We start from the raw sequence: 25,940 nt of genomic DNA on the forward strand, positions 1-25,940 counted from the left end.
ACATCCGTGCGTAAAGGTCGCGCGTAATGACAGTTATGCAACACTTCATCTTTACAGTTTGTTTCATTGACAGGTGTACAGACTGGTGGAGCAGGCGGCGAATTTACATGAAAACGGCTGGTGAAGGGTGTGTCCTCACCCATTTATGGCTAATTGTGGGAGTGGTAATGAGGCTCGTGCGCCCAGTTCCTCAATGACTGAGATTTATAAAACAGAGCCATGCGTACGCACAGCTTTATAAATCTGACGAAAAGAATGCGTATACATGTTTCTGTCTCTGTGCGTACACACACACACACACATTTTAGTCATGAATCTACACATAGTTTTATGAATGTGGCGCCCGGTCTTTGGTGCAAAGCATCTGGGCAGGCCCCCTCCCTGATCCAGGGATCCAAGAGTCCTGGCTGGACTGGTGGTTAGCCACACCAGCGCTTTCACCTGAATTCTCACCAGACTCTAAACAAGCGGTAACATCAGACCACACACTCAATAGTACTGGACAGCCAGGAGGTAGGGAAGCATGTATTTAACCACTGTGTGTGTGTGTGTGTGTATGTGTGTGTGTGTGGTCCAGGTATTCCTCATGTTGTGGGGACGTAAATCTGTTTACACAGTCATGTTGTGGAGATTTCCTTATGACTTAAGTCACTTTCAGGGACACACACCAGACTTAAGACCAGCTGACTGGGGACGGCTTGTCCAACTGGGGACAAAAGCCGTGTCCCTAATTTTTGGGTCAGTGCTTAAGGTTAGGGCTAGGTAATGGTAGGCAAGTAGTGGTTATGGTTAGGGTTTGGGTAAGTCTCCAGGAAATAAATGTAAGTATATGTAAATAACCCAAAAGTGACTTAAGTAAACCTGTGAGTGAGTGTGTGTATGTGTGTGTCACAAGCTACATTTGGGGACAAATTTCAGACTAAAGACCAGTTATTTGGGGACGCCTTGTCCAATTGGGGAATATGCTGATTTTTGGGTCAGTGGTTAGGTTTAGGTTAGGGTTAGGGTTGTGTGATGTGTGTGTGTGTGTGTGTGTGTGTGTGTGTGTGTGTGTGTGTGTGTGTGTGTGTGTGTGTGTGTGTGTGTGTGTGTGTGTGTGTGTGTGTTTTGCAATGTTGCACTTGCACACACATATTACCAGTTTAAAAGTTTGCACGAAAACTGATCCACACATCACTCTAATTTTTGGCACCTTGTCATTTTCACCTGGATAAGTGGGATTTGTAGTTTTTCAAGAGAGGGGGAGGGTTGACTCTGCCACGCAGAACGTTTAAGATATGACATGAATGAGCGGTAGACTGTGTTTGCATCCAGCAGTTTGATTTTCATGCTGCAGATTTAGAGTCTATATGGAGCAGCGGTGAGACTGTTTAGATGCCACTGGGCAGTGTCGGTTTCTGACTTTTGTGGTTCACTACTTGTGATGCGTTCAGTGTCCTCCAGGCTACATTTAGATTTTATGTTTCAGAGTAAATGATTAGCCAGCATCGTCACGCAACATTTTTATGTTTATTTGTAGCAGACAGAGTTTTATGTACTTTACACCACTTCCACCAGCAAAGTCAAAGTTTCTCTTTCTGAATCATAATTTGGTCTAGCTGGACTTTTTTATGCCGCTCAGCTGCTCTTTCAGGCTGAATAAGTGATGCAAACAAAGCATTTATCTATCTTAATTATCACTTTTAAGATCATTGTGTAGGTGTATTTTGGAAAAATACCGTAGGATGTAGATAAGTTTTTAAAATTCCGTCGGTAACTGTAAATTTAAATGTTCAAAGTTTGTGTGGGCGTTGCAAATAGGAAATATTTTGTCCCTGTTTGTTTATTTGTTTGTAGTACAAAATGATACAACGTTGTTTTGTATGTTTGTGTGTATGCAGTGTATATTTAAATGATCTGTGTGAATATGATGCTATTTTTGTGGAGCAAATATGTTTCATTTTATTTCATTTGCAGTTTGATTTCACTGTGATATTTTAAAGGAAAGTGGATTTTGGCAGCATTAGAGTTCATTTGTTTAGACTTAAACTGCCTCTTGTCATGTGATCTAAAACTAAGGCATTTTACCAAACTTACCAAATGAAGGTAAAGGTGATCTATTTAGGATGTGCATATGTAAAATTATTAGTTGTTTACTCAATTCTCCAAATAACTGATAGACACTGATGCGCGAATAATCCAGGAGTTTTTTAAAGAGATTTAAGACGAGTTACATCAAAAACTCTAATTGTTGTTTTTTTTAATACAATTTACTTGCACATCTTTATTCTTTATTTAATTTGTATAATTACTGTTATTATTAAATGGGTTTTTTGTGAAAGAAAGTTTTAATATCGAGCTGATTAGTGCATCACCTGAACTTTAACCCATCTCACACAAGATCAGTCATTTCTTTCTTAAATCTTGTTCTTTCTTTATTTATTTATTTATCTTTTTGCCAGAGGGTGTGTATTTACCCTTCTTTATTACAATATCTAATGTGAATTCACAGTTTATTAAACTTGTGTGATTTTTTTTTCTTTTCGTGTTTTTTTTTTTTTTTTTTCACCATTGAGGATATTTTTAAGTTTCGACTTCAAATCGACCTCGTCTATTTGGTGGTCATTAAACTTTAAATATGTTCTGCTGTTTGTGTAAATTGACAAAAGTTTTATATTCATTTCTTTGCTCAAATTGCATAATTGTTTCTGAAGCCCTTTTTTCCGCTCTGGCTTGTACTACGCGCTGTTAAAATGTCTCTTGTTGCAGACTGCAAGTTAATTAGCCTTCATCCTGCACACCCACGTCATCTGTTTGTGAGGGCTGTTGTTGTTTACTGTTTCAAACGGTCAAAAGTCTGCACTTCTGGCTGCTGAGCCCTTCTTTTTCCACTTTTACTTGCTCATAAGGCCTTCAGTGGATTTCCACGTGGTCCTTTCCTTTTCAATGACCGAGTTTCACTTCTTAAGTTTAGACATACAGGTAAAGTAGGACGTTTCTCGTATTTGGCACTCACGTTTTCATTTGGTATTTTTCCATCCAAAGCTCCTGCATGTGGACAAAATGCACTTTAATCGCTCCCAAATTAGTTTTCACTGCTAATTAGCATATATTATATTATAATATGGCAAAACGGGGCAATGAAAAATATAAGAGGCATATGCAGAATGTAGAGCTCATGTGCAGCTGCTGGGCTATAAACTTAATATTGAAACTGATTTGTGGGTATCGATGTAGTTTAATTTTAGGTGAATCTTAACCTCAAAGATGATCTTGATCTCTTGAAGGAAGATTTCAACTTGAATACACTGACCGCTATATGCAATTGACCTTAAAGCAGTTTTCACTGTCCAGTCATGTGACACCATAACATCTCATTTTGTTTGTTATTTCATTTGTATTCTTTTTTTAAAAATTGTTAAACACTGCACACTCGTGGTTGCTTGCATCACATTTAATTGAAATGCACTATTTCCTATGCTGCATCTGTACTTATCAATAAATACTGTTTTACTGAACCATGAAGTTTATTTATTATATTTTCATGCAATAACGTTGTAAAATAAATTCCAATTATCACACCATGTGAGCCACATTAGAGCCTGATAGACTATGCCTGTATTTTAGTCATATTTGCATCCTGAAAACAGTATTAGTGCAATGCTCTGTTGCCTTATCTAGCTCTTGCAAAACCTACGTTTATTTTGTGTTGATACAGTAACTGAGAAGCACTGGGAAGTCCGTCAGAGCTCTGTCGTTTGTGTGTATGTGTATGTGTGTGTGTGTGTGTGTGTGTGTGTGTGTGTGTGTGTGTGTGTGTGTGTGTGTGTGTGTGTGTGTGTGTGTATGTGTGTGAGATACATAGGGAGAGAGAGAGAGGTGGGGGATCTCACAAACTTATCCAACATCAAAAAAATGAATGTGACTAATTTCAGAGCTGTATCAGCTTATCTGTTTCTTAATAAGAGGAAACAGTTCAGTGAAGTTTGATTTGAGATACAATTATCCACATATGGGGAAAAAATGAATACAGTTATATTGTTTCGTGTAAATATAGTCTGCTTACATTTTCCTGGAGAAAGTTGGTGGACACATACTACTGTATGTTTACAGGTTACTCCTAAAAATGGGTGATTCATTCAGAATATTTTCGAATAGAAATCCTATACAGTTGGAAAAGAAAGTGAAGTCTTTAGACTGCTTTCAACCTCTGCTTTCAACACCAGATTCACTCTGGCTCCTGGATTTATTATGAGTCTGCGTTTCGGTCTTAAAAAATAATATTTTGATATCTAAATTAAGTGTAAACGTTGACGGCTCGCTAATGGACAAACAACCAGCTCATGTGCTCTTTCTCTGTGTCGCACTGTATGATGCTGAAGTTGACTGTGTGGGCGCCTGCCTAACGAGATAACAGCCTTAAAAATGCAAATGAGACATTTTAATGCGCACACTGCAAAAAATGACAACTTAAGCGAGTCGTAAGTTTTCATGCTCGACTTTATAGTACCTGAAACCGAATACAGGGCAGATCTACTAGAAAAAACACTGACAAGAAAAACATTTGACTATGAATGGTAAAATATCAAACGAACAGGCTATTTTCCCACTCCATTTTTGTTACATTTTATACGCTAAATGTGCTTTAAATGCTGACTTAGTGGCATTTTTAACTGCCCTGTAAGATGCTCCTAAATATGCGTATAACCAGGCACTGTAAAAGAGCCCACATAGCCTACAGTTTGATCTCATTTACAAGATTCTGGTGGTTTACTGTGATCCTTCTGTGGATCTGAAGTCCAGTATCATGCGAAACGGACGGCGGTGTGCGGACTACGTGTGTGAAGCCACAGGCCTAAACATAGCCTACACCGACTGACCCATGCAAGTTTTTTTTTTAAAAGACAAATATATCCAACTGCGATCTATTTGCGTCTTTTTTAGCCTTTTTAGCCTCATACACTCAGTCGTGGAACCTGTTCTGTGCCTTGTTGTACTGAGGGAAATAACAAGATAGTAAATAGTTCATTCATAAAATTCCGCTTGACCAAACGGCCTGTTAATTAGCATTGTTAATTGACCAAACAAAACTACAGGCCAAAACATGTAGGCTATAATTAAATAATCGTTAATGATCATTGTTTTGGCCATAAGCAGAGACAACCTGTCAACCTACAATATCTGATGATGCACCAATCAAATTTAGACTGTTACCGACATTGTCTAGAGGCCGTGACTTTACAGAAGAGACGGTTGCGCGTAATGGCGCATGAAGCAGCAAATATCAAATGGATTCCCTCCACCGGACTGGGATTATGGAGAGGTTTAGCAGAGCGGATAAATCAGAGGACCCGGGGTGGGGACCTGGAAGGAATTATTATTTAGGATATAAACCAATGCTATTCATGCACAGGCTGCACTCCCATAACCCCCACCTCCCGCTCTACGTCGCGGACCCAGCTTCCGCTTCGCACGGTTGGTCATTGATGCGCACTGGAGGGTTGGAGAGGGAGCACGCGAGAAAGAGAGAGAGAGAGAGAGAGAGAGAGAGAGAGAGAGAGAGAGAGAGAGAGAGAGAGAGAGAGAGAGAGAGAGAGAGAGGAGGGGGGGAGAGACGTAGAATTGACACGGCAGAAACTGGGAGAGAGAGAGGAGGGAAGAAGGAGGTGACGGACCTGCTCCTCTGGGACTCGGCTACAGCCTACTGCTAGCTGCTATGAGCGGGGTCGCCTCACAAAACTGTCCTCAGCTGTAAAATGCACAATAAGGCACGGAGCAGCGGCCGGTAGCTGTCACCGAGCTCCGAGAGGGTCTCCACTGTCGCGGCTCGGCTTGTAGGAAAATCTGGACTTAACAGTGAGAGAGAGAGAGGAGGGGAGAAAAAAAAGAATTCATGGAGATACTGAGCAGCTTCCTCGAGCAAAACGGCTGGATTATCTGATTGGGAAGCAAACATTGAACATTTGGAGGGGCGAGACGCGTTTCTCTGTTGTACCACTGCTGTGTCCAACTCTAGCCAACGACGTGTTTTTTTGTTTTTGTTTTGTTTTGGTTTTTTTGGGTCTTTTAGGTAAGCTGTTCCCGCTCCGTTCCCGCTACGTGTGTGCTCAGTGTTATTGCAGTTTAAACTGTAGGCTACTCTGCGCTGCGGGGATCGCTGTTTTCTGCAGAAGTGACCGTGGTAGAGTGGTGGAGTGGTGAGGATTGTGTGTGTGTTTTTTGAAGGGGGGGTGATGGTGGTGGTGGTGAGGTGGGGGGGGGGGATCATGTGCTTCATTTTGTCCTGTGTGTGTGTCACCATGTAGCGACTGCCCATGACAATAAAACTCACGTCTTTTGTTTTGGGAACATGAATAGGAAATAAGTGAAGGGGTCCTATAGGCCTGCTTTAATGTGCAAAATAAGTCAGTTATCACAGTTCTGATGTCAGCAGTTCTTTAGACAATATATGCCTATACGTGCAACTCTGTCTCGTGCAAATAATATAATTGCTAAAAGACTAAGAACAGTACATTTGTGTCAAGCATCTTGATGAGCTACCAAAACTCCAGCCTGTTTAAACAGATAATGGGGATACAAATACAAGAATAAAAAATGTACAATAAGTTAAACATATTCTGCTGTTACAAAGAAAGCCTTCAATTTTTAATGAAGTTGATATCTTGATATTTTAGTTTTCCCTGTTACGTCTGTTTTGATTTTAGGGCGCATATGGCTGAACTGTAATACCCCATTTAGTACAGGCTACATCTTAAATAAGATTTATAGTCAAATAGTAATAAAATACTATAGTATTCATGTGTCTGTCTCTGTGTAAGTATGTGTGTGTGTGTGTGTATGTATGTGTGTGTGTGTGTGTGTGTGTGTGTGTGTGTGTGTGTGTGTGTGTGTGTGTGTGTGTGTGTGCCAAATCAGTCTCTTCTTGTTTTAATATTAATCTGCAGCCCCTGACTCTGACATCTCTGTTTGGGTCTTTTAGCTGGGACGACGGTAGTTTTCGGTGCTTCGGTCATGGCGGACCAAGAGGAGACTTTTGGCCTCCAAAACTCTCCCAGTGGCGGCTCGGATTCGAGGGAATTACCGAACGATAATAAATCAGAGAAACAGAACGGGACCTCAAGCAAATCCCCATCATCACAGACAACTTACATTCAGCAGGTCAGTATCAGTCTGTCTGTGGGCCTCTGGTCTTCAGGTTGCAAGCCGAGGCTGCATGATGCCACGGGTCACACATTCACTGCAAAATTATATATATATATATATTTAGCCGTACGAGCAAGTAGTATATTGTCGTTTTTGTGTGTTAAAAATAGTCAAAAAATGGTAAAACAAGAAAAGCAAATAACTATGGGAAAGAGTAATTCTACTACTTTCTAAAATAGCATATAGTCCAGTTTTATATGTAACTTTTTTTGGATCTTATACTGAAGAACGAAGTTGCTCCACTCTAGAAAATTAATTTGAGAGGTGAAACACTAGAAACGTTTGAAAGCATTTTCGCTGGATCTTATGGCTAAATATGAGACTATATAAATACAGACATGACCTGTGCTATATTATACTGTATATTCTTTGTAGTTATGTATATGCTAAAGGTCTAACATGTGGTTACACAAGGGTTACTACAAGCTCTACATTATTTCTTCTTTCCACTTAAATCTACCCCGCATGTTTCTTGATATTAAAATTCCATTTCATGCATTTATAATTTCACCTTTAGTCGCTAAGTAGACTGATGTTTTTTGACAGCAGGCTAATTGGTCAACTCAGAAGGCCTCGAAGCCATCTCATGCATGACACCACTGCGTAAAAAAAAATATAACTGCGTTAAGTTGTGATTGCACTACAAGGCACTAATATGTGTCGTTTTGAAGGGAATGGAGGGAATAAAAGTCTACCTGCACGAGAGGGAACTCTGGAGCAAGTTTCACGAGGTGGGGACGGAGATGATCATCACCAAAGCCGGAAGGTAAGATGACAAATATATTTTAGAATATACTGTATGATCAGAAGCAGTGTGTTTACTGACTGACTGCACGTCTGCTTGCTGATAAAGCGTCACGTGATTACCTTATGTGAATTTTATCTATATAAGGTCAAATGTAGACTATAGGGCCGTTTGGAATTTTTTTTTTTCATGCTTTGGGATTTGGAAATATACACTGTGAGGAACCACAGAGAAAACAGAGAGCATCTGGTGGACGCTTTAGCGCTCTGCAACACCAGGACTGCATAGCCTACATTTTCGTCTGGGTGGCCCTGTTGGGAAATGCAATACCATCGACTAATCAGTCAGACAGAGCAAATGGACAAAACGGTCCTATAGTGTAAAGTAAATATTAGCCTATAATGCAGAATATGACTTTATATTCATTGAAATATATTAATTTTAAGGGCATGATCTGCCATTTTCAACGTTTTTTCTGTTTAAGTGTAGGCCAATGAGAGAGCACACGTGTAAAACCTTTGCAGCAACATGTTATGCATGAGATTGTACATGTGTTTCGTTGCTGCCCTCAGACTGTATCCAGTCAAAACAGCGCGCATCGGCTCAGCGTGAACTTATAGCATATGCATGAGCACCGCTGGTGTCTTGCACATGTCAAAGTGGCCGGTGGCTCAGATGTGTGTATCATAAATGATTAATACTTATATTTTAACGCAGCTACATTATATTATGCGCCCCAGTGCGGGTATAGAAGACAGTTGTTTTATCCCAGCTGCAGAAAGTCTCCATTATATTCCCGCCAATCATTTACTCCTGTTTTTGGCGTGAAATGATATTGCGCAGCATCCCTCCTGGTCCTCAGCATTTCCCTTTGAGACTGCTGAGCCTTATACTCACATTATGCGTCTTTTTTCTGCAGTATGACAGCTACCAAATATCTAAAATGATTTACTAAACGGATCCTGCACAAATCTGGCCCACAGTAAAACACTTTTTTATAACGCGCAGGTCTCAGTCAAAACAGTTTTTACCTCTCCAAACCAAACAGCATTTATCATTTTAAGTTATCCCACATGAACGGACTTCAGTTTAGTTTAGTTTAGTTTAGTTTAGTTTAGTTTAGTTTAGTTTAGTTTAGTTTAGTTTAGTTTGCAGAGTGGAATCATTTAAAACGCTCAGTAACAAAAAGGAAAAATAGTTAAATCTTTATTCTGAATGCACACATTTTATTTTCATTCACATTTTTTTTGGTTGTTTACAAATGTTTGTAATGTATACTTGCACACCGCTAGAGAGTGGGCAGAATTGGGTGTCACTAGAAAGTGATTTCTTCTGGCCTACAGAGCAGAAAACCATGAAAACTAATCACAGTCTGTTTTTGTCTGTATGTTGTCTACTTTTTCCACAGAAAAAAACATATAGCGTCTATAAACTGTGTCTTGTCCTTTACAGGCGGATGTTTCCTAGTTTCAAAGTGAAGGTCACGGGATTAAACCCCAAAACTAAATATATTCTCCTGATGGATGTTGTTCCTGCGGATGACCATCGATACAAGTTCGCTGATAATAAATGGTACGTAAAATACAACATAAAAACATAAGAACTGTCTTTGCATTTGCAGAAACAAACATTTTACAATAATTATATTGTTTGGCTACTCTCTGTGGAGTTTATCCCAACAGGAAATTTTATAGACTATTGTTGACTAATGGAGGAGAATCGGAAGTGAACATATTCATTTCCCAAGAATTGTAAACTGTGTATATTCTACTGGTTGCCAAGAAATCTAGTCAGCAGGGAGAAATGTCTCTGCCGGAGCTGAGTTTTCGGTGTTGAATGACTTCTGATGATTTTTCCTACTATATATTAGCTATACCAGCCTATATGTGCATTGCAACAAAGCTTCCTTTCATATGCAGTGGGGACGTGAACAGGGCTATTTGTTTAGTGTCATGTCGATCTCTCTAACCTTGGACAGGAATGTCTTGTTTGGGTCAGCGCGTTTCAATGAGGAGATACTTAAAGAGGATAATCACATGCCAATACTGCCGATAATGACCTGTCCAAAGCATGGCCTGGAACTAATTCTCCTCTTGATCTAACAATGTTGGAAAACAATGTCTACCAGCTCTAATCTGACAATCCAAAACAAACTCCTTAAAGTATTTGATATATATGTGGGTCACTTCATTGATCTATTTAAGTTAAAGAAGCCCTAATGCAAAGTTTTGACAAGGAAATATGAGTAAATGTGAAGCATAATTATTCGATTTAATGCAGCCATAGAAGTTGGCAACCGTCTCCTACTAATTGGTCGTTTTTTTTATTTAATTGTTTTTAAAACCTCTCTATGTTAATTTAATATTTTCTAATATTCTATTTTTTTTAAATAACTTGCATTCAGTTCAGATATGTGGGTAACTGTGGTGCTGTGATGCAGGTCTGTGACCGGGAAGGCCGAGCCCGCCATGCCCGGGAGGCTCTACGTTCACCCGGACTCTCCCGCCACGGGGGCGCACTGGATGAGGCAGCTCGTCTCCTTCCAAAAGCTGAAACTGACCAACAACCACCTGGACCCGTTCGGACACGTAGGTGCCTAGGCCCTATCATCTATATTATTTAACCACGTGTCTGTGATTCTGTGAGTGTACAAGAAAATAAGCTGGTTGATGCATTAATCCCAATCCGGAAAATCTGTTTTCACTTTGGTGTGTTGCTCAGTGGCACTTCAGCAGGGCGGGTGGTTTCTGACAGGCGCTTTTATCCCAAGTCGTCTCTCATCTACTGGCCACTTTTTTATCAGCTTTTACAACAACAGGGCTGGTTTTCACAGCTGAACCTTGACTAATGATCGTTTTCCTCTTGAAACTTCAAAACTTCGTTAAACATTTGTATGAAAATCATCCAGATAAATTGGCGTCAAGACTCAGTGAGGGAGCAGCAGGGTGCGACTGTTCCCTAAGAATAAAAATGTAAAGAATTAATAATAATAACAATAATAATAATAATAAAGATAATAATAATAATAGTAATAATAATATAGTCATGACTTTATCACTACTTGTATACAATTTGAAAGAGTTGTGAAAAACTTTAAAAATTTAAATGCAAAGGTTTTTGCCCAAAGGGTAAGAACTGATGGAAAATGTGCCCTTAGGTATTTAGGGATTAATAATTAGAGTTTAAAGGTCATAATTTCAAATTTGTTTGTTTAAAAAACAAAACACAAAAAACAGTGATTTTCATTATTAAACTACATTAAGACTGAATGTTGCCTGTTAAATTTGTTCTAAAAATACAGTTGTTACAAACTCGTTGACCTCATGAAGTTTTAGTTGTACTATATAATTCCTATCACCCCAATCTATCTGAATATATGCAAAGTATATTCTGTGCTTAAATCAAACACAAAAAAACTATTTATATATTTTTGCTTCTCTCTAGTTTTAATTTTAATATTTTCAATTTTTGACTTTTTGGGATTTTTTAAATTTGTTTTGTTTTTTTTTTTTTGTGATGCAAATTGTATTTTCTGTCCTTGTAAAATTACAAATGGAATTGTAAAGAAAAGAAAGAAGGTAGTTTTTGGCTCAGACTGGATGCAGTTTATTATCCTTGTGGAATTTTCTGGAAACTACATTTGCTTATGTTAAGTGAGAAAATGTTATGTGAATGACATATTCAAGTGAATGAAATGAAAACATCATTCATTTTGCTATTTACTGTCAGGAAAAAAAATGTTTTTTTCAAATTCCAAAAAAACTGTGAGCCTACAATCTTTATTAAGTTCACAAATGACCCATGTGCTTGATTTTTCATTGCAAACACAATGATAAGCTAAAGTTGGATCTGTTGCAAGAAAAATGAAAACTTTTTTTCACTCAGATAATGCCTGATTTTATCAACTTAAACATGATTTCTGAAGAACAAGAACACATGGGATGTGACTTCACTGCACATACAGAACTATCTATAAGAAATAAGTAAATAAATACTCTGACAAGTGAATTTACATTTTAAATACATACATGTAAGTTTCTCAATAGAATGTGTAACTCACGCAATGTCTGGTCCTCCATATAATGAAAACAATGAGTTTACTTCTGATGAAAGTTTACTTGAGAAAACCTCAATTCCTGATCTTTATTCCCAAAGAAGAAAATCATTTTATTCAGTATCTTTTCACCCTATCATAAAGTAGAATAACATGTTTGCTTCCAGTATCCTGGAAACTCTTTGGTACTTTTCATAGTTGAGGTTTATTGTAGCACCCTGTAGATGCATTAAAGTTGTAGACCTCCTGGAAGTCAGCTTGCATAAGTAGAGGGGAGCAGTTTGGGCACTTTTGTAGCAAAGCAAGGGCCTGTATGGTACCCATTTCCTAACTTTGACTCCTCATTATTCCACACTCACTATCTGGCCCCAGGCTTTTGTGATTCCTGTCTTACCCAAAACCCAAAACATAAACATCACTTACTTCATCAACGTGTTTCCATGCTACTAATGGGTCTGTTAGCGGCAGGTTTTCATAAAATTTTAAGTTGATGGCCACATTGAGGCCAAATGTCTTGTTGTAGAAACAGAATAGTCACACAATTAGCTTTCTTACTAATAGGCCCGGTCATTAAAGGAAAAAAACAATTATGAGGTTGGCAAAAGGCTGCTCTGTGTTTAGGGACAGAGATTAAATTATAAGGAAAAACATAAGAAATGGAATTAAGTTAAAATCATGAAGTGTTCAGAAAATGTTAATTAGAGGTGTAAAATTAAATGAGGTTCAAATCTGGAATGAGAAAAAGGTCACATATTTATGCTGTTTTCTATAAATATATGTCTTTAAGAGGCAGTAGTAAAACTTATTAAAACATTGTTGGTATAGTTATAATATTGAACGCACTACTAGTATCATTCTTTTACAGCCACTTTGACAGTGAATCTTAAATGAGTTTCTTTAAGCAAAAAGTGCTGTAAACACGCGCACAAGCCACCATCTATCCACATGGCACCTATAGTGATTGTCGCCTTGCCAGAGCCCAGCTGCTGAGATGAAACTGGAGCTCAGTCGGAATGTGAGCGGTGTTGTAAATTCTGGGTTAAAGTGAATTTTTGATTGGTTGCAGTGGTTCCTGGCTCGCCCTCGTTCGTGCTGGGAGACAGCACCATGGGATTCATAAATGAAATGCTGGTGGCTGGCCAGAAATCTATTCCATCAGCTTGTTGGTCCAGCTGGTTGAAATAACTTGTGGATGATTTATAATTACTAGCCCTAGTGAGATATGAGACCAAAACATATTGCTGATGTAGATTGGACCAATTTAGGACAGGCCTGAAAGAGACGTTTTTCTTTAGAAATGTCTGGTAATTAGACACACGTCAGCGGGCTGAGCAGGGCCGAGCTCACCAGCTCAGGACTGTTGTAAAGGAACTAAGGGAAGCTTGAGCCCAATGGGGCCTGAAAGTTTATATAGAGGGTTAATTGTGCTTTATTTTTGCACATATGTTTTATAAGAAAAGTAAAAGAAAAATGCTGCCCAGATTATGTTTCTGAAGTGTATAAATGTTTAATTTACAATTTTATCTATGACCTGTTTTATTTATGTTAATACACTACACAAAGTTACTAAGTACATTTACTGAACTGCTGTACTTAAGTACAATTTTGAGCCATTAGTAGTCCTACTTGAGTATTTCTGTTTCATGCCATTTTATACTTTCTCGCATGGCATAAGGCAGTGTTAAAGTAGGGTTAGTAGTTTCTTCACAGATTAAGATTTTACTCACAAAACATGTGATCATTTTAAAAAAACATGATGCATTGTTCTCTATTAAACTACCCAGCAATGTAAATCTGCTGAAAACTAATTTTACCAGTAATTATAATAAAAATAAATAAATAAATAGTAAATGAAAAGCGCTTCACCTTCACCATGACTACATTTAATTTTGATAGTACATGTAGCTGTTAATGCGCTTCATGTACTTTTACTCAAGTAAAACTTTGCAAAACTTTTCCTTGTAATGAAGTATCTTTTGTACAGTAGTATTGTAGTAAAAGGTGTAAATGCTTCTTAAACCACTGCATTACAGTGCAGCTTTGGTCTCATTGCTGCATTTAGCTAACCATAATAGTGTTTGTATTTTTCCTGTATTTGGATTCCTAAATATCCTTTGTTTTTTTCTTCATACCAAGCTGCAGTTTTTTGTGCTTTGATCTCAACTCTTGGAATATTTCTCAATGTTATTCATCTGCCCCCTCAATTTGCTCCTGCACTCGTCTCCCCGTCTTCCCACACATGTTTTGGCCAGGAGGGTGGAGTGTGAGGATCGCACTGTTTATATTTGAATGGCAGTGTGCGATGAGCAATAGATGATGGTGTACAAAGCCTGCTAATCCCAAGGCTAGGGGAAAACTCTCTGATGTGGTGGAACTTGAAAGCAAAGGGCAGCGGCTCGAGACCCGAAGTGATCCCTCACTATCATTAAATACTATCATCCAGAGGTGGTGGGGGGAGCAGAGATACTGGGACCCAGGCAGGGTAGCGGCTGGGCCAAGGAGACGAGGCGTGTGCTAGGGCCCCAGTGGGTGGTCTACAGAAACACCCCTACCCCCATATCCCCCTACAAATACACACACATATACTGGACTTTGGGAACCCACAGTTAGTGGACCGTGCTATTTTCCAGGGTGAAATATATGTTTAGGAATTTCCATGCAACTTCTAATGTGACTCGGTGGCAGACATTTTTAGCTTCTAAAACCATCCAGAGTGGTGAATGACAAGTCTGCATTGATGGGCTTGTTGCTTGCGGTTTGTCCCAAGCTTGGATGTATCTCTGCAGACCTCAAATAATCCAGTAATGAATGCATGGGAAAATGTTTTGTTTAACCTACTTTTTCTCTGCACTGTGTTCAAAAAGCTCTTTCACCCAAAGTTTAAAGCCTCATTTGCAAATCTAAACACAAACAGGATGGTAGTTCTGCTACAAACAGTTGGAGCATGTGGTTAAGGATATTTTTTTTTTCATTTGCATGGTGACATGATTTTACAATACAAGGACAAATACAACTCTACACTTCAATGATGACATTTATGAGCTGTAAAATCACAATATGCAATTATAAACAACTCAGTAAAAGAAAGTTGCTGTGGAGCAGCAGCAAATTTACATTTCTCTCAGTCTGGCACTCCGTTTTGGTAAAACTATTCTCACCTCAGGTCCAAGTATGCAGCTCCAAACCTTTGCTTGGTTCTCTTCAAATAGTTTAATTTATGGTCAATTGTAAATTTTGCAAAAGCTGATTTTCCATCTGCAAGTCACCTACTCTTCAGCAGTCTGCTTATCTAACCAAAGTGATATACTCAACAAATCTTGACTGATATTTTCAGTACAGGGTCAGTAACTTCCATTATTGCATCTACAAGGTGCATGGCAGGCTGTGGAAGCACAGTTTCTGCCCATTACAAAAACCTATTGCACCATGAAATGAGATCAAGTTCAACTGGAAATTAATAATGGATGACTATTGTATCGTCTATGTAGGCCTCTATGGTTCACTCGGCTCTAAGAAAGGACTTAGGGTTATGTCTGTGCAATACTGCAGGATCCCCCCACAGGTACTGGAGGTCAGGGCGATCCCTTGTCTCCTCTCATGCTGGCAGTGAAAGGCAGGTACAAAAACAACCTTTAAGATAACAGATAGGAGGAATGCCTATGGGACAGACATGTGGGGGGTGTAAAAAGGAGGGGTGGGGGGGTTAAGAAGAGAGGAAGACAAAAAGCCCTGTTTTTTTATCTTTAAATGTAAGTGGATTTAATAAAAATAAAAGCCATTACATATCCTGGAGGCTGATGACCATGACTCCCTGGTCCGTCAAAACAATTAGACTTAAGACCCACGGATGAGAGGGCCTCAAAGGCTCAAGTTCAGCTGTGTGGACCGCGTCTTAATGTCGCCATGCTAGCCACTGGTAGTAGTCAAGTTAGTCAGGTTAGAGGGGCAGCAACAGGGAGGACATGCTTATGTCAGCCTATTATTCTGTATGACTGTAACCATGGGTACAGTACTTTAATAATTGTAATATAATAGTGAATTAATCATCTGCAAAGTGACAGTAATGAGTTTGGAGTTACATAAGTAGGCTGAAGTTTTATTTATTTTAGTTTTGGCCCAATTTCACATGGCCCAATTTCATTTGAAATATTTATGAAACAGTTAAACTTTCATTAAATTTTGTAGTGCAATAAAAGTTTTACCTTTGTTCAGACAAGGACTGTGTCCAAAAAAGTATAGGAATGCAGTTTTTGACTGAAAAAGTGCAGATTCAGTGAGATTTATGTAGAATATTACCTTAACCAGAGCAGCTGCCAGTCAAAGTCAAAGTCATCCTCATGGCCACTCATGTCTTGTGCAGTGCATTCAGAAAGTTTTTTTTTCATATTTTGTTATGTTGCAACCTTATGCTAAAATTATTTAAATTCATTTTTTCCCTCATCAATCTACACTCAATACCCCATAAGGACAAAGCAAATACAGGATTTTAAAAATTTCTGCAAATTTATTAAAAAGGAAAAACTGAAATATCACATTGATCTAAATATTCAGACCCTTTACTCCAGACTTAGTTGAAGCACCTTTGGCAGTGATTACAACCTCAAGTCTTCTTGGGCATGAGGCAACAAGCTTTGCACACCTGGATTTGGGGATTTTCTGCCATTCGTCTCTGTCAGGTTGGATGGGGACTTGTGGTGGACAGCCATTTTCAGGTCTCTCCAGAGATGTTCAATCAGGTTCAAGGGCTCTGGCTGGGCTACTGTAGGACATTCACAGAGTTGTCCCTAAGATACTCCTGTGCTGTCTTGGCTGCGTGCTTAGGGTCATTGTCCTGTTGGAAGTTGGGCCTCCGGCCCGGTCTGAGGTCCTCACCACTTAGGACCATATCTTTAAGGATATCTCTGTACTTTGCTCCGTTCAGCTTTTCCTGAACCCTGACCAGCCTCCCTGCAGCTGAAAAACAGCCCCCACATCACCGCCATGATTCATCGTTGGGATAGTATTGGGCAGGTGATGAGCGGTGCCTGGTTTCCTCCAGACATGACGCTTAGAATTGAGGCCAAACAGTTCAATCTTAGTTTCATCAGACCAGAGAATCTTGTTTCTCACAGTCTGAGAGTCCAAGCAGGCTTTCCTGTGTCTGTCACTGAGGAGAGGCTTCTGTCTGGCTTCTCTGCCATAAAGCCCAGATCGGTGGAGTGTTGTAGTGATGGCTGTGCTTTTGGAAGTTTCTTCCATCTCCACACAGGATCTCCAGAGCTCATCCAGAGTGACCATCGGGTTCTTGGTCACCTCTCTTACCAAGGCTCTTCTCCCCTGATTGATCAGTTTGGCCGGGCAACCAGCTCTAGGAAGACTCCTGGTTGTTCCAAACTTCTTCCATTTAAGAATTATGGAGGCCACTGTGCTCTTAGGAACCTTCAATGCATCAGAAATTTTTTTGTAGCCTTCCCCAGATCAGTGCCTCGACACAATCCTGTCTCTGAGCTCTGCAGGCAGTCCCTTCAACCACATGGTTTGGTTTTTGCTCTGATACGCATTGTCAGCTGTGAGACCTTATATAGACAGGTGTGTACCCTTCCAGATCATGTCCAATCAATTGAATTTACCACAGTTGGACTCCAATCAGAGTGTAGAAACATTTCAAAGATGATCAAGAGAAATGGAAAGCACCTGAGCTAAATTTCAAATGTCATAGTAAAGAGTCTGAATACTTATGTCAGTGTGATACTTCAGCTTTTCCTTTTTAATAAATTTGCAATTTTTTTCTAAAATTCTGTTTTCGCTTTGTCATTATGGAATATTGAGTGTAGATTGATGAGGAAAAAATTAATTTAAGTGATTTTAGCATAAGGCCAAAATGTGAATAAAGTGAATGAATACTTTGTGAATGCACTGCATGTATATGATTGCATTTGTTATAGTAATAATGATAAAGTGCTGTAACTGAGCCCTGAAATGTGTTAGAAAATGGTAAGCATTCCTAGCCATTCCTAGCACTAGGTGTCTAGATCTCAAATGCGAATGTAGAAAATGTGGTAAAACAAAAAAAATGTATGATGCATGCTGCAAAAGCGAAGATTCAAAGATTTTTTTAATACACTCTCAAATTACTCCAAAGTGTTGCCAAAGCAACTTGGGCTTCATTTTTTGGATTTTATTCCCTCGAAGCAGCTCTGAAGAAAACTTAATGTTAAAGCGTGTGTCTAATTCTGTATGTTCTGCAAACTTTGATGCGATAACATGCAATCAAGCCTCTAACTTTGGGCTCCATATTCTGTTTCTTGTAGATCATCCTAAATTCAATGCACAAGTATCAGCCGAGGATCCACATTGTGAAAGCGGATGAAAATAACGGCTTTGGCTCCAAAAACACGGCCTTCTGCACCCACGTCTTCCCCGAGACAGCCTTCATTGCGGTTACATCCTATCAGAACCATAAGGTAAGTCCTGCACGGGCTACTTTTGGCTTTCGTTGTTGTGTGTCATTATGCTCTTTGACACGGTAAAAAGGATAAAATTACTGCGTATTTTATGAGACGATTTCATTTAAACAATGAGTGCGTTTACGTGCACGCTAGTATCCACTGGTTATGATTGGGTTTTTGGAGTATCCTGGTTATATTTTGCGCATGTAAACAGCTTATCTTTGGTTCAGAAACCTAGATAAGACCTTATTCCGGTTTTGAGAAACCTGGATATATTACCTGAAGTATTCCGATAGAAACCAGGATAATGTGGCATGTAAACACTTTTCCAGGTTTCCGAACCCTCTTATAGTGGCTGAGAAATCAAGACACACCTTTAGGCAGACGATCAGGATCCTGGATACTGTTATGATCATGTATACAGAGATATGAATAACCAGGTTTGTCATGCTCCATGTAAACGCCACATCCCGAATATAATCAAAAACAGGATAAGGCTCAAAACCAGGATGCACATGTAAACGCACTAAATGTTTCAAACGAGGCAAACGAGCCAAAACGGACCATCTATTGTATATTTAAAATGTTGACAACACACATATAGAATTATGTAACGATATAATTTTCTTTTTCAAATTACAAAAACAAAAGATGAATCATTTCACACCTACAAAAGTTCAACTGAATTTTCCTCATTTTCTGCGGAACTCCTGACAGCAAGTCGCGTAACTGGATGAGCTGATGGGAGAGAAAATGAAAGGCGCTCATCTCTGTAAAGGCTGAAGTAAAGCCTTGTCACTGTCAGCTGGAAATCTCTGATATCACACTGAGTTACTGACAGACGAGAGAAAACAGCAGATACCCGACTAGACGACGACTGACCTCAAGAGACTTTTTTTTCCAAGTTGCAGGCCTTTCTAGTGCTTTGTAGAGTGAGACAAGCTGCAGATAAACCGGATAAACTTTGCAAGCACCTTATTGCCATTTTAAAACAAGAAATATTTTAATTTAACAATCATAATAATAGGCAGTGGTGGTTAATGGCGTTATTTGTGATTTTAATAAATAAGGTTCAAGCTCGTTTTGCTAAGCTCTGCTACTTTATCAACATTTTTGAAATACTTTGTGCCAATTATCTGAATGAAATGTGTTTGTGGTTGTTTTCAGTCCATTTCACTGTGGCAGAACTACACATCGAAGGTTACATTAACTCGATAACGAGATTATAGGATTATCTTTATTATTTATTCGTTTATTCCTACTATACTTTCTTTGCGTGTTGCAGATGTGCGCAACACAAAACAGCTGTTTACAAACATAAAACAGCTGTTTATACAATTATAACTGTTCTGTTTTGATTTGTTTTTTAAGAAGGAAATTTTGATTAAATATCTTATAGGTGCACGACTGAAAATTGTTATTATTTATTTATTTATTCATGTTTTTTATTAATTACTTTTTAATGCAATCTCTTTTTAAACGTTCGCTTTTTTGCTGAGTTTTTTTTCCTTTCTTGCTGAACGATGGAATTAACATCCATCAATAATTAATTCAATTTGCAGCGCTTTCAGGCCTGCGGCAGATTTCAGTGTTTAAAAGCTGAAAGTTTGGAGAATTTCTTTCTTGTTTGTTGTTTTTTTCTCGCATATCGTGATTTGTAAAATGGTGCCCATATAATAAAATAAGTTTAACGAATCTGTCATTTCTTGAGGCCGCGGAGCCTCGCAGTTGTTGATCGATTTGAAAGAAGCAGAAATACGATCAGTATTTATTCTGCCCACATTTATGAGGAAAAAAAACATCCTGGGAATACAAATATGTGTAAACAGCGTCTGTTTAACATCATTTTAAGGCCTATATGTTTTTAGTTTGGGGGAACAGGGGAGAAAAGGGGCGAAAGCTCATAATGTCCCTGCAGCCAATCCAGAGTCCTCCTCACGTCTGGGAACAGGAAGCACAAATGACCGACATTCTGTAGAAACCATTCATTATTTTCAAACATGTTATTGGGGGCTGAGATCGTAACCCCGGGCTAATTATTGGGGCTTTCCAGACCTGCAGAAAAACAAGCACTTCTGATTTCCAGGCGCTTTTACCACAACTGTCTAATCAAACAGTCTAACATCTGCCAAAGCAATATGTGCTGCAGGCATGTGTCCAATTCACCTGTTAGACTCTCAGCTAATGAAAATGGTCTCTGTTTTCTAGTCTGTCAGGTCACAGCTGTAATTAAAACATATTTTACAAACTGTGCTTTCTGAAATATGTATTTCAGTGGCCAACACTTAAGTTATGTGTATTAAATCTTGTTTTAAGTGCTTCACTTAAAAAAAAAAAAAATCTTTAGGCTGAAATAGCCTGAAGCATCTGGAAATATGTTTATGTAGGCCTCAGTTATTTTAATGAGCATAGTTTGGACACAGTCTTGTAAAACTGTGTAGACTTTGAAGCTGTGAATGAAATTTGCCTGATTGTCCTGAGTCCACTCCCAAATTATTTTTAACAGTATTCATACTCTCTGCTCTGATTATTTCCATCCTCTGAGCCCAGTCAGTAGGAGAACTCACATGTGTTTTGCAAAATATATTATTTTCTCTTCCTGTAAACTGAACTGAGGCTATCACTGTGGAATGGGTAGGCCTAATTATTTGCCGAGCTGTATTTCTTCTTTGGAACGCCCGCAGAGGGTAAAGAGAGTGCAACAGGGCTCTGAACTCTTTATTCCAAACTTTTTTTTTAAAAAAAAAGATGAAACAAAATTCTCTGCCAGGCTGCATGCATTAACAAGAAGCTAGCGAAGTGTCGCACGAGAGATTTTACAAGGTTTGGTGAATGTGTCAGCCAGCGTGCAGACAAACCTCCAGTCTTGTCTGAAAGCTGGAAACACACAAGAGTTGCCAACTACCTGCCAGAAACCACTGCTCATAAGAGGGATATCCCTGGATTGTGTTTAACCTCTTTGGGATTAGTTTACTATTTTGGAGGTGGTTCTCAAAACAACTTCTACACTTTTTTTTTTGTTTGGTATTGACTAAGACATTTTTACAAAAACTTTAAGTAATATAATAAATCACATCAGTCAGGCATACGCCAACTGTCTGTTATAAAGTCGCATTATAAATTATGCAATGAAAATATGTCTTATTGAAACATGCTTTATTGAATTGTTTAGCTTATGGCTAAAAAACATCTTGGGTTTCTGGAAATGTGATCTGTTATTTAATTCTCTTGGGTAACTGACTACACTTGTGAGCAGTCAGATCCATCCAAAAAAACTTCAAAACTCAGCTCTACAAAAAAAATATGTTGTAGGCCCTAATATATCATCATGCCACATGTTGAAGAGGACTTGTCTTTTTTGAGAGTTTACTGAAATGTTCTACAAAGTCTTGATTTAAATAGTTCCTGATACGTGTTTGTTGATTTGACTTTTTAAAGGTTCCACATAGCTGAAAAGGCCTGACGGAGCACAACAAATAACTTTTATTGAACAACATGTTACTAATGTCAGATGTGTTTGCTGTTTCAGATAACCCAGCTGAAGATCGAGAACAACCCGTTCGCAAAAGGCTTTCGTGGCAGTGATGACATGGAACTGCACCGGATGTCCAGAATGCAAAGGTAAGTTTATTTAAAATGTTTCTTTTTTTTTAATGTAAAGCATGTGTGTATCTATATTTTATTCGTAATCTACTTCTTTAATTGATCTGTGGCTTCTACACATGGAAATATTGACACAAACTGAATGATGTCAAGTAAATATAACCGCAATTAGACAGGGATTACTGACATCCTGGTCACACTGTCACTTAACAAGCCCCACTTTAATCCTTCAATCGCCCAAATGCAAGCCAGTTATGAGTGTTATTTTCAGTGATGTAAGTGTAGTTCTTGATCTTCGGCCAGTTTTCATGTTGAGGACTTTTATGGCTGATCTGGCAGAACCTCTGAAACATGACTGCAACATCTCCCTTCCACTCAGCTCTTTCTACCAGGATGTTCCAACTGCTTATGTGTCTGCTGTGTGTGTGTGTGTGTGTGCGTTTGCGTTAAACTGGTGGTATCACCGGGCCCGGCAGCCAAGGCAGTACACGACCACATTGCTCGCTCTCTCTCTCTGTATTATTCAGTCCAGATGAGGGATGGAGCATGTGTCCATACTGCGTGGAAAACACATTTTCAAAGGAGAAAATCTGGTTTTGAAACTTGCAGCCCACCCACCCCCCTCGGGCAGCCAATACAGACGTTGTGTGTATTCAAATGTAGAAATCCCAAATCAGAGAAAGCTGGAAAAGCTGTTTGGCTTTTCTACAGGGTGCTAAAATCCTGCCTCCTTCCCATAACCTTTATTTTGAGCCACAGATTATACTTCTTTATAATTAAGCAGTTCACATCAATGTCATGATTTATACTGCAGAGAAAAATCTCAAGAAATCAGTGGACAAATTTCAGTACTTTCATGTAGTTTTCCAACACTTGATTATATCAGACGCAATGTTGAGTTACTTTAAGTAGGTGCGTGCCACAAGATAATACGACATTTTGAGTGAAATGCATTTCACCTATCAAAACTTCAAAATGTATAGAGCTTGGTCAGGGTCCAAACCACACTATCAGTCTTACATGCCATTGTCCAATCCGGCCGAGTACAGTAAGCTATGCACGTCTGCTCTTGGTTACCATTTTGTTGGGAGAGCTTATTGCAAAACCAGGTCACTGTTTCAACTGAAGCGATCCCTGAAATCAAAGAACCAAAAGTAGCAAAATGATCTATTGACGGATGCTGTGGATTAATAGGAGCGAAATACATGCTGGTATTTTCACTGGAGAGGGTTTTCCACCAAGGGAGTATCACTCTGTGTTTCCTAAGTGGGTGTGAATCATTGATGTGAATGTTGGTGATTTTCTTTGACGACAAATGTAAGAATTAAAGGAAATGTGCAAGATTAAACTATTAATTTAGATGTTTTTGCAAGTTCACTCTTAGATAAGCTCTACAGTAGGATATAATATGCAATAACATTTCAAGAGTTCAGTTCCAGACAACTATTAACAACTGTAACTATGTGTGCCTGTGTGTGTGTGTGCATAGTACCAAGGAGTATCCAGTAGTGCCTCGCAGTACGGTGCGCCAGAGAGTAGGCTCCAGCCACAGTCCATTCAGTGGGGAAGTCCAGGGCATGGCTACCCCAGGCACCCTGAGCTCCCAGTACTCCCAGTGTGAGAACGGGGTCACAAGCACCTCACAGGACATGCTGCCTCAGTCAGGCTCCTATCCACTGCCACACGAGCCAGGCCAGGAGTACCACTGCATCAAGAGGAAAGGTAGGAAACCCCACTGTGAATTCAACAACAACACAAAAATATACATAAAGAAGACAATCAAGAATATGACAGTGTCTTTACAGTAGTCAGTATCCATATCCATTGCTGTTAATATTATGGTGCTATTATTAGCTACCTTTGCAAGCTGACCCTTGTAATTAATGGGGTACATAAAGTCAGTAATACACAAAGAAAAATATGTGTACTGTAATTTGTCAAATAACGACTAGCACAGCAATGATGTTGTAATTTTTATAATTATATGCCTTAAATATGGGCACATACTATATGTATACTTTGTCATGTAGGTTTTGGCCACTTTTACACAGATGTTTTAAAAAATAATGCTAAATATGTACTTCTCCATATTAATCAATAATAAATAGCAATAATTAAAATGTAAATATGCCTGAATTTGCCAAAACAAATTTACATCTGCAGTCCAGTGCCAGACAGTTTTGTGTATGATACAACATACTTATTCTATGTTTTGTACAAGTCAGATACAAAACAAATGTGGTAATAATACCATGAACAAAGTCTATGGGATGTTTAGTGGAAATAATTCAGTTATTAGTAGTATAATAGTGGAGTAAATGTGTTTCAGGTGCCTAAAAATAAACAGAAGCACAGCTTCATTTTTTTTGTACATATTGTAGTAATTTGAAGATAACAGTTGATTAAAATTGTTGTTCAACTCCATCTGCAGTGGAGGATGACTGTCACTCAGGTGAGCACAGCTATAAGAAAGCTTATCTGGAGAGCTCGTCCAGTGAGGAGGATCATTACTACCGCCCAGTTGGCTACGCCCAGAGCCTTGGTCTGTCCGGTGGGCCCTACCGCAGTGAATCCAGCCAGCGGCAGGCCTGTATGTACGCCAGCTCTTCACAGGGCGCTGAGCCAGTTCCAAGTTTGGAGGACATCAGCTGCAACACTTGGGCAAGCGTCTCACCCTATGGGAGTTGCTCCGTCACCACCATGCAGCCAATGGAGCGGCTGCCATACCAGCACTTCTCCGCTCACTTCACCTCAGGGTCTCTGGTGTCCAGACTTGGGGGAGTGGGAGGCCATGCCTCTCCACAGCTTGGTGATGGCCACCACGCTGCCATGTACCAGAGCTCCATGACCCACCAGACTCTGGGCCGCCAGTGTAGTCCTGGGGCTGGGATCCAGTCGCCAACAGCCGGTCTACAGGGAAACGAGTACCTCTATACACATGGCATACCACGTACGCTATCGCCACACCAGTACCACACGGTACATAGTGTTAGCATCATGCCAGAGTGGAACGAGAACAGCTAAAAGAGCTTTTTTCACAGTCAACAAATAAAAAATAATGAAAGGAAAAAAAGAAAAAAGGACCAAAATAAGGCAGGGTTTAGATAAATTTATATTTATATTTTTAGAGGATGTGTTGCTGTTCATCTTAATGAGCTCTGTGTTCACTGACAGCAGTGGATATTCGTAGGATGGTGTTGTCAAGCATCTTATCACTTAACTTGTTGCCACAGCATCTGCACTTATAAGCAACTAACATAAACACGAGAAAAGAGGAGCTGGACCAGAACATAAGCATATAGACTGCACAAGTGCAGAGAAAGCAAACAGAGTGGAAATGCAGACACTGAACAGACTAACAAAAATGCTTCGGATGCTTCGCCAGCAGTCCCCAGGCTGAGGGTGTTGTTGTGCGGTGGTGTATTTCGGATCTCCATGTTTCAGTGATGAGTGAATATGTTCTCATCTTTTTTTTTTTAACAAGTACAAAACTCTTTTGTATTAATGTCCCGAGTTTGTGTAAAAAAAAGGACGTTGGTCTTCTGTCACATTAGCCTGAGTTCTCATTTTCTTTTAAGTTTTTGTAGTTCAAACTTACTTTGTAGTGAAATTACTATGAGTTTAAAATGAATAAGCAGATGGGAGCTTTTGTTGTGGCTCTTTTGTGAATTTGCTTGCTCTTAAATCTGTCAGAAGGGTGATTTTGTTTTCCTGTTACTGGGTACATTTACATGCATCAAAAATTATTTTCTGTTTTTTCCATCATTACTGTATATGCCTCTCAGTTTGTAGGGTGCAAGGCTGCACTTCAATATAATCCAGTCAAGCCTCAGTCAAAAGCCAGAGCCACAAATAAAATGTTTCACAATTCTCTTATTATTAACTGCCTGAAAATTAAGGGTAGTCAAGTACTACAGTTTCAAATGCA

At 39.1% G+C, this 25,940-nt stretch overlaps 1 protein-coding gene and 1 long non-coding RNA gene across 4 annotated transcripts in view; one reads left to right on the forward strand and one right to left on the reverse strand.

Annotated features, from left to right (window-relative positions):
* Positions 1-23,592, reverse strand: part of LOC122967948 — a 100,944-nt gene extending 77,352 nt beyond the window's left edge. For 2 of the 3 annotated variants that reach the window (XR_006398724.1, XR_006398723.1), the window contains exons 1-2: positions 23,505-23,592; positions 7,129-7,216 (exon numbers count right to left, since the gene is read on the reverse strand). This is a non-coding gene — a long non-coding RNA (uncharacterized LOC122967948). The remainder of the gene's footprint in view (positions 1-7,128; positions 7,217-23,504) is intronic. The other variant, XR_006398722.1, reaches the window with a different exon arrangement.
* On the forward strand, positions 414-25,085 carry tbx5a (T-box transcription factor 5a). The gene is made up of 9 exons (XM_044332763.1): positions 414-513; positions 6,959-7,137; positions 7,854-7,948; positions 9,380-9,499; positions 10,368-10,515; positions 18,272-18,424; positions 21,939-22,030; positions 23,502-23,734; positions 24,444-25,085. The coding sequence occupies exons 2-9, from the start codon at positions 6,991-6,993 to the stop codon at positions 25,034-25,036; spliced, it is 1,581 nt and encodes a 526-aa protein (XP_044188698.1). The 5' UTR covers positions 414-513; positions 6,959-6,990; the 3' UTR covers positions 25,037-25,085.
* Positions 25,086-25,940: the final 855 nt, after the last annotated feature.

This window comes from Thunnus albacares, chromosome 18 (genome assembly GCF_914725855.1).
Source record: "Thunnus albacares chromosome 18, fThuAlb1.1, whole genome shotgun sequence".
Lineage (NCBI taxonomy): Eukaryota > Metazoa > Chordata > Actinopteri > Scombriformes > Scombridae > Thunnus > Thunnus albacares.

Coding starts and splice junctions, on each gene's coding strand:
- tbx5a (XM_044332763.1), top strand. CDS start 6,991: ATGGCGGACCAAGAGGAGACTTTTGGCCTCCAAAACTCTCCCAGTGGC. Junction 7,138..7,853: donor AGACAACTTACATTCAGCAG/GTCAGTATCAGT, acceptor GTCGTTTTGAAG/GGAATGGAGGGAATAAAAGT. Junction 23,735..24,443: donor CCACTGCATCAAGAGGAAAG/GTAGGAAACCCC, acceptor CTCCATCTGCAG/TGGAGGATGACTGTCACTCA.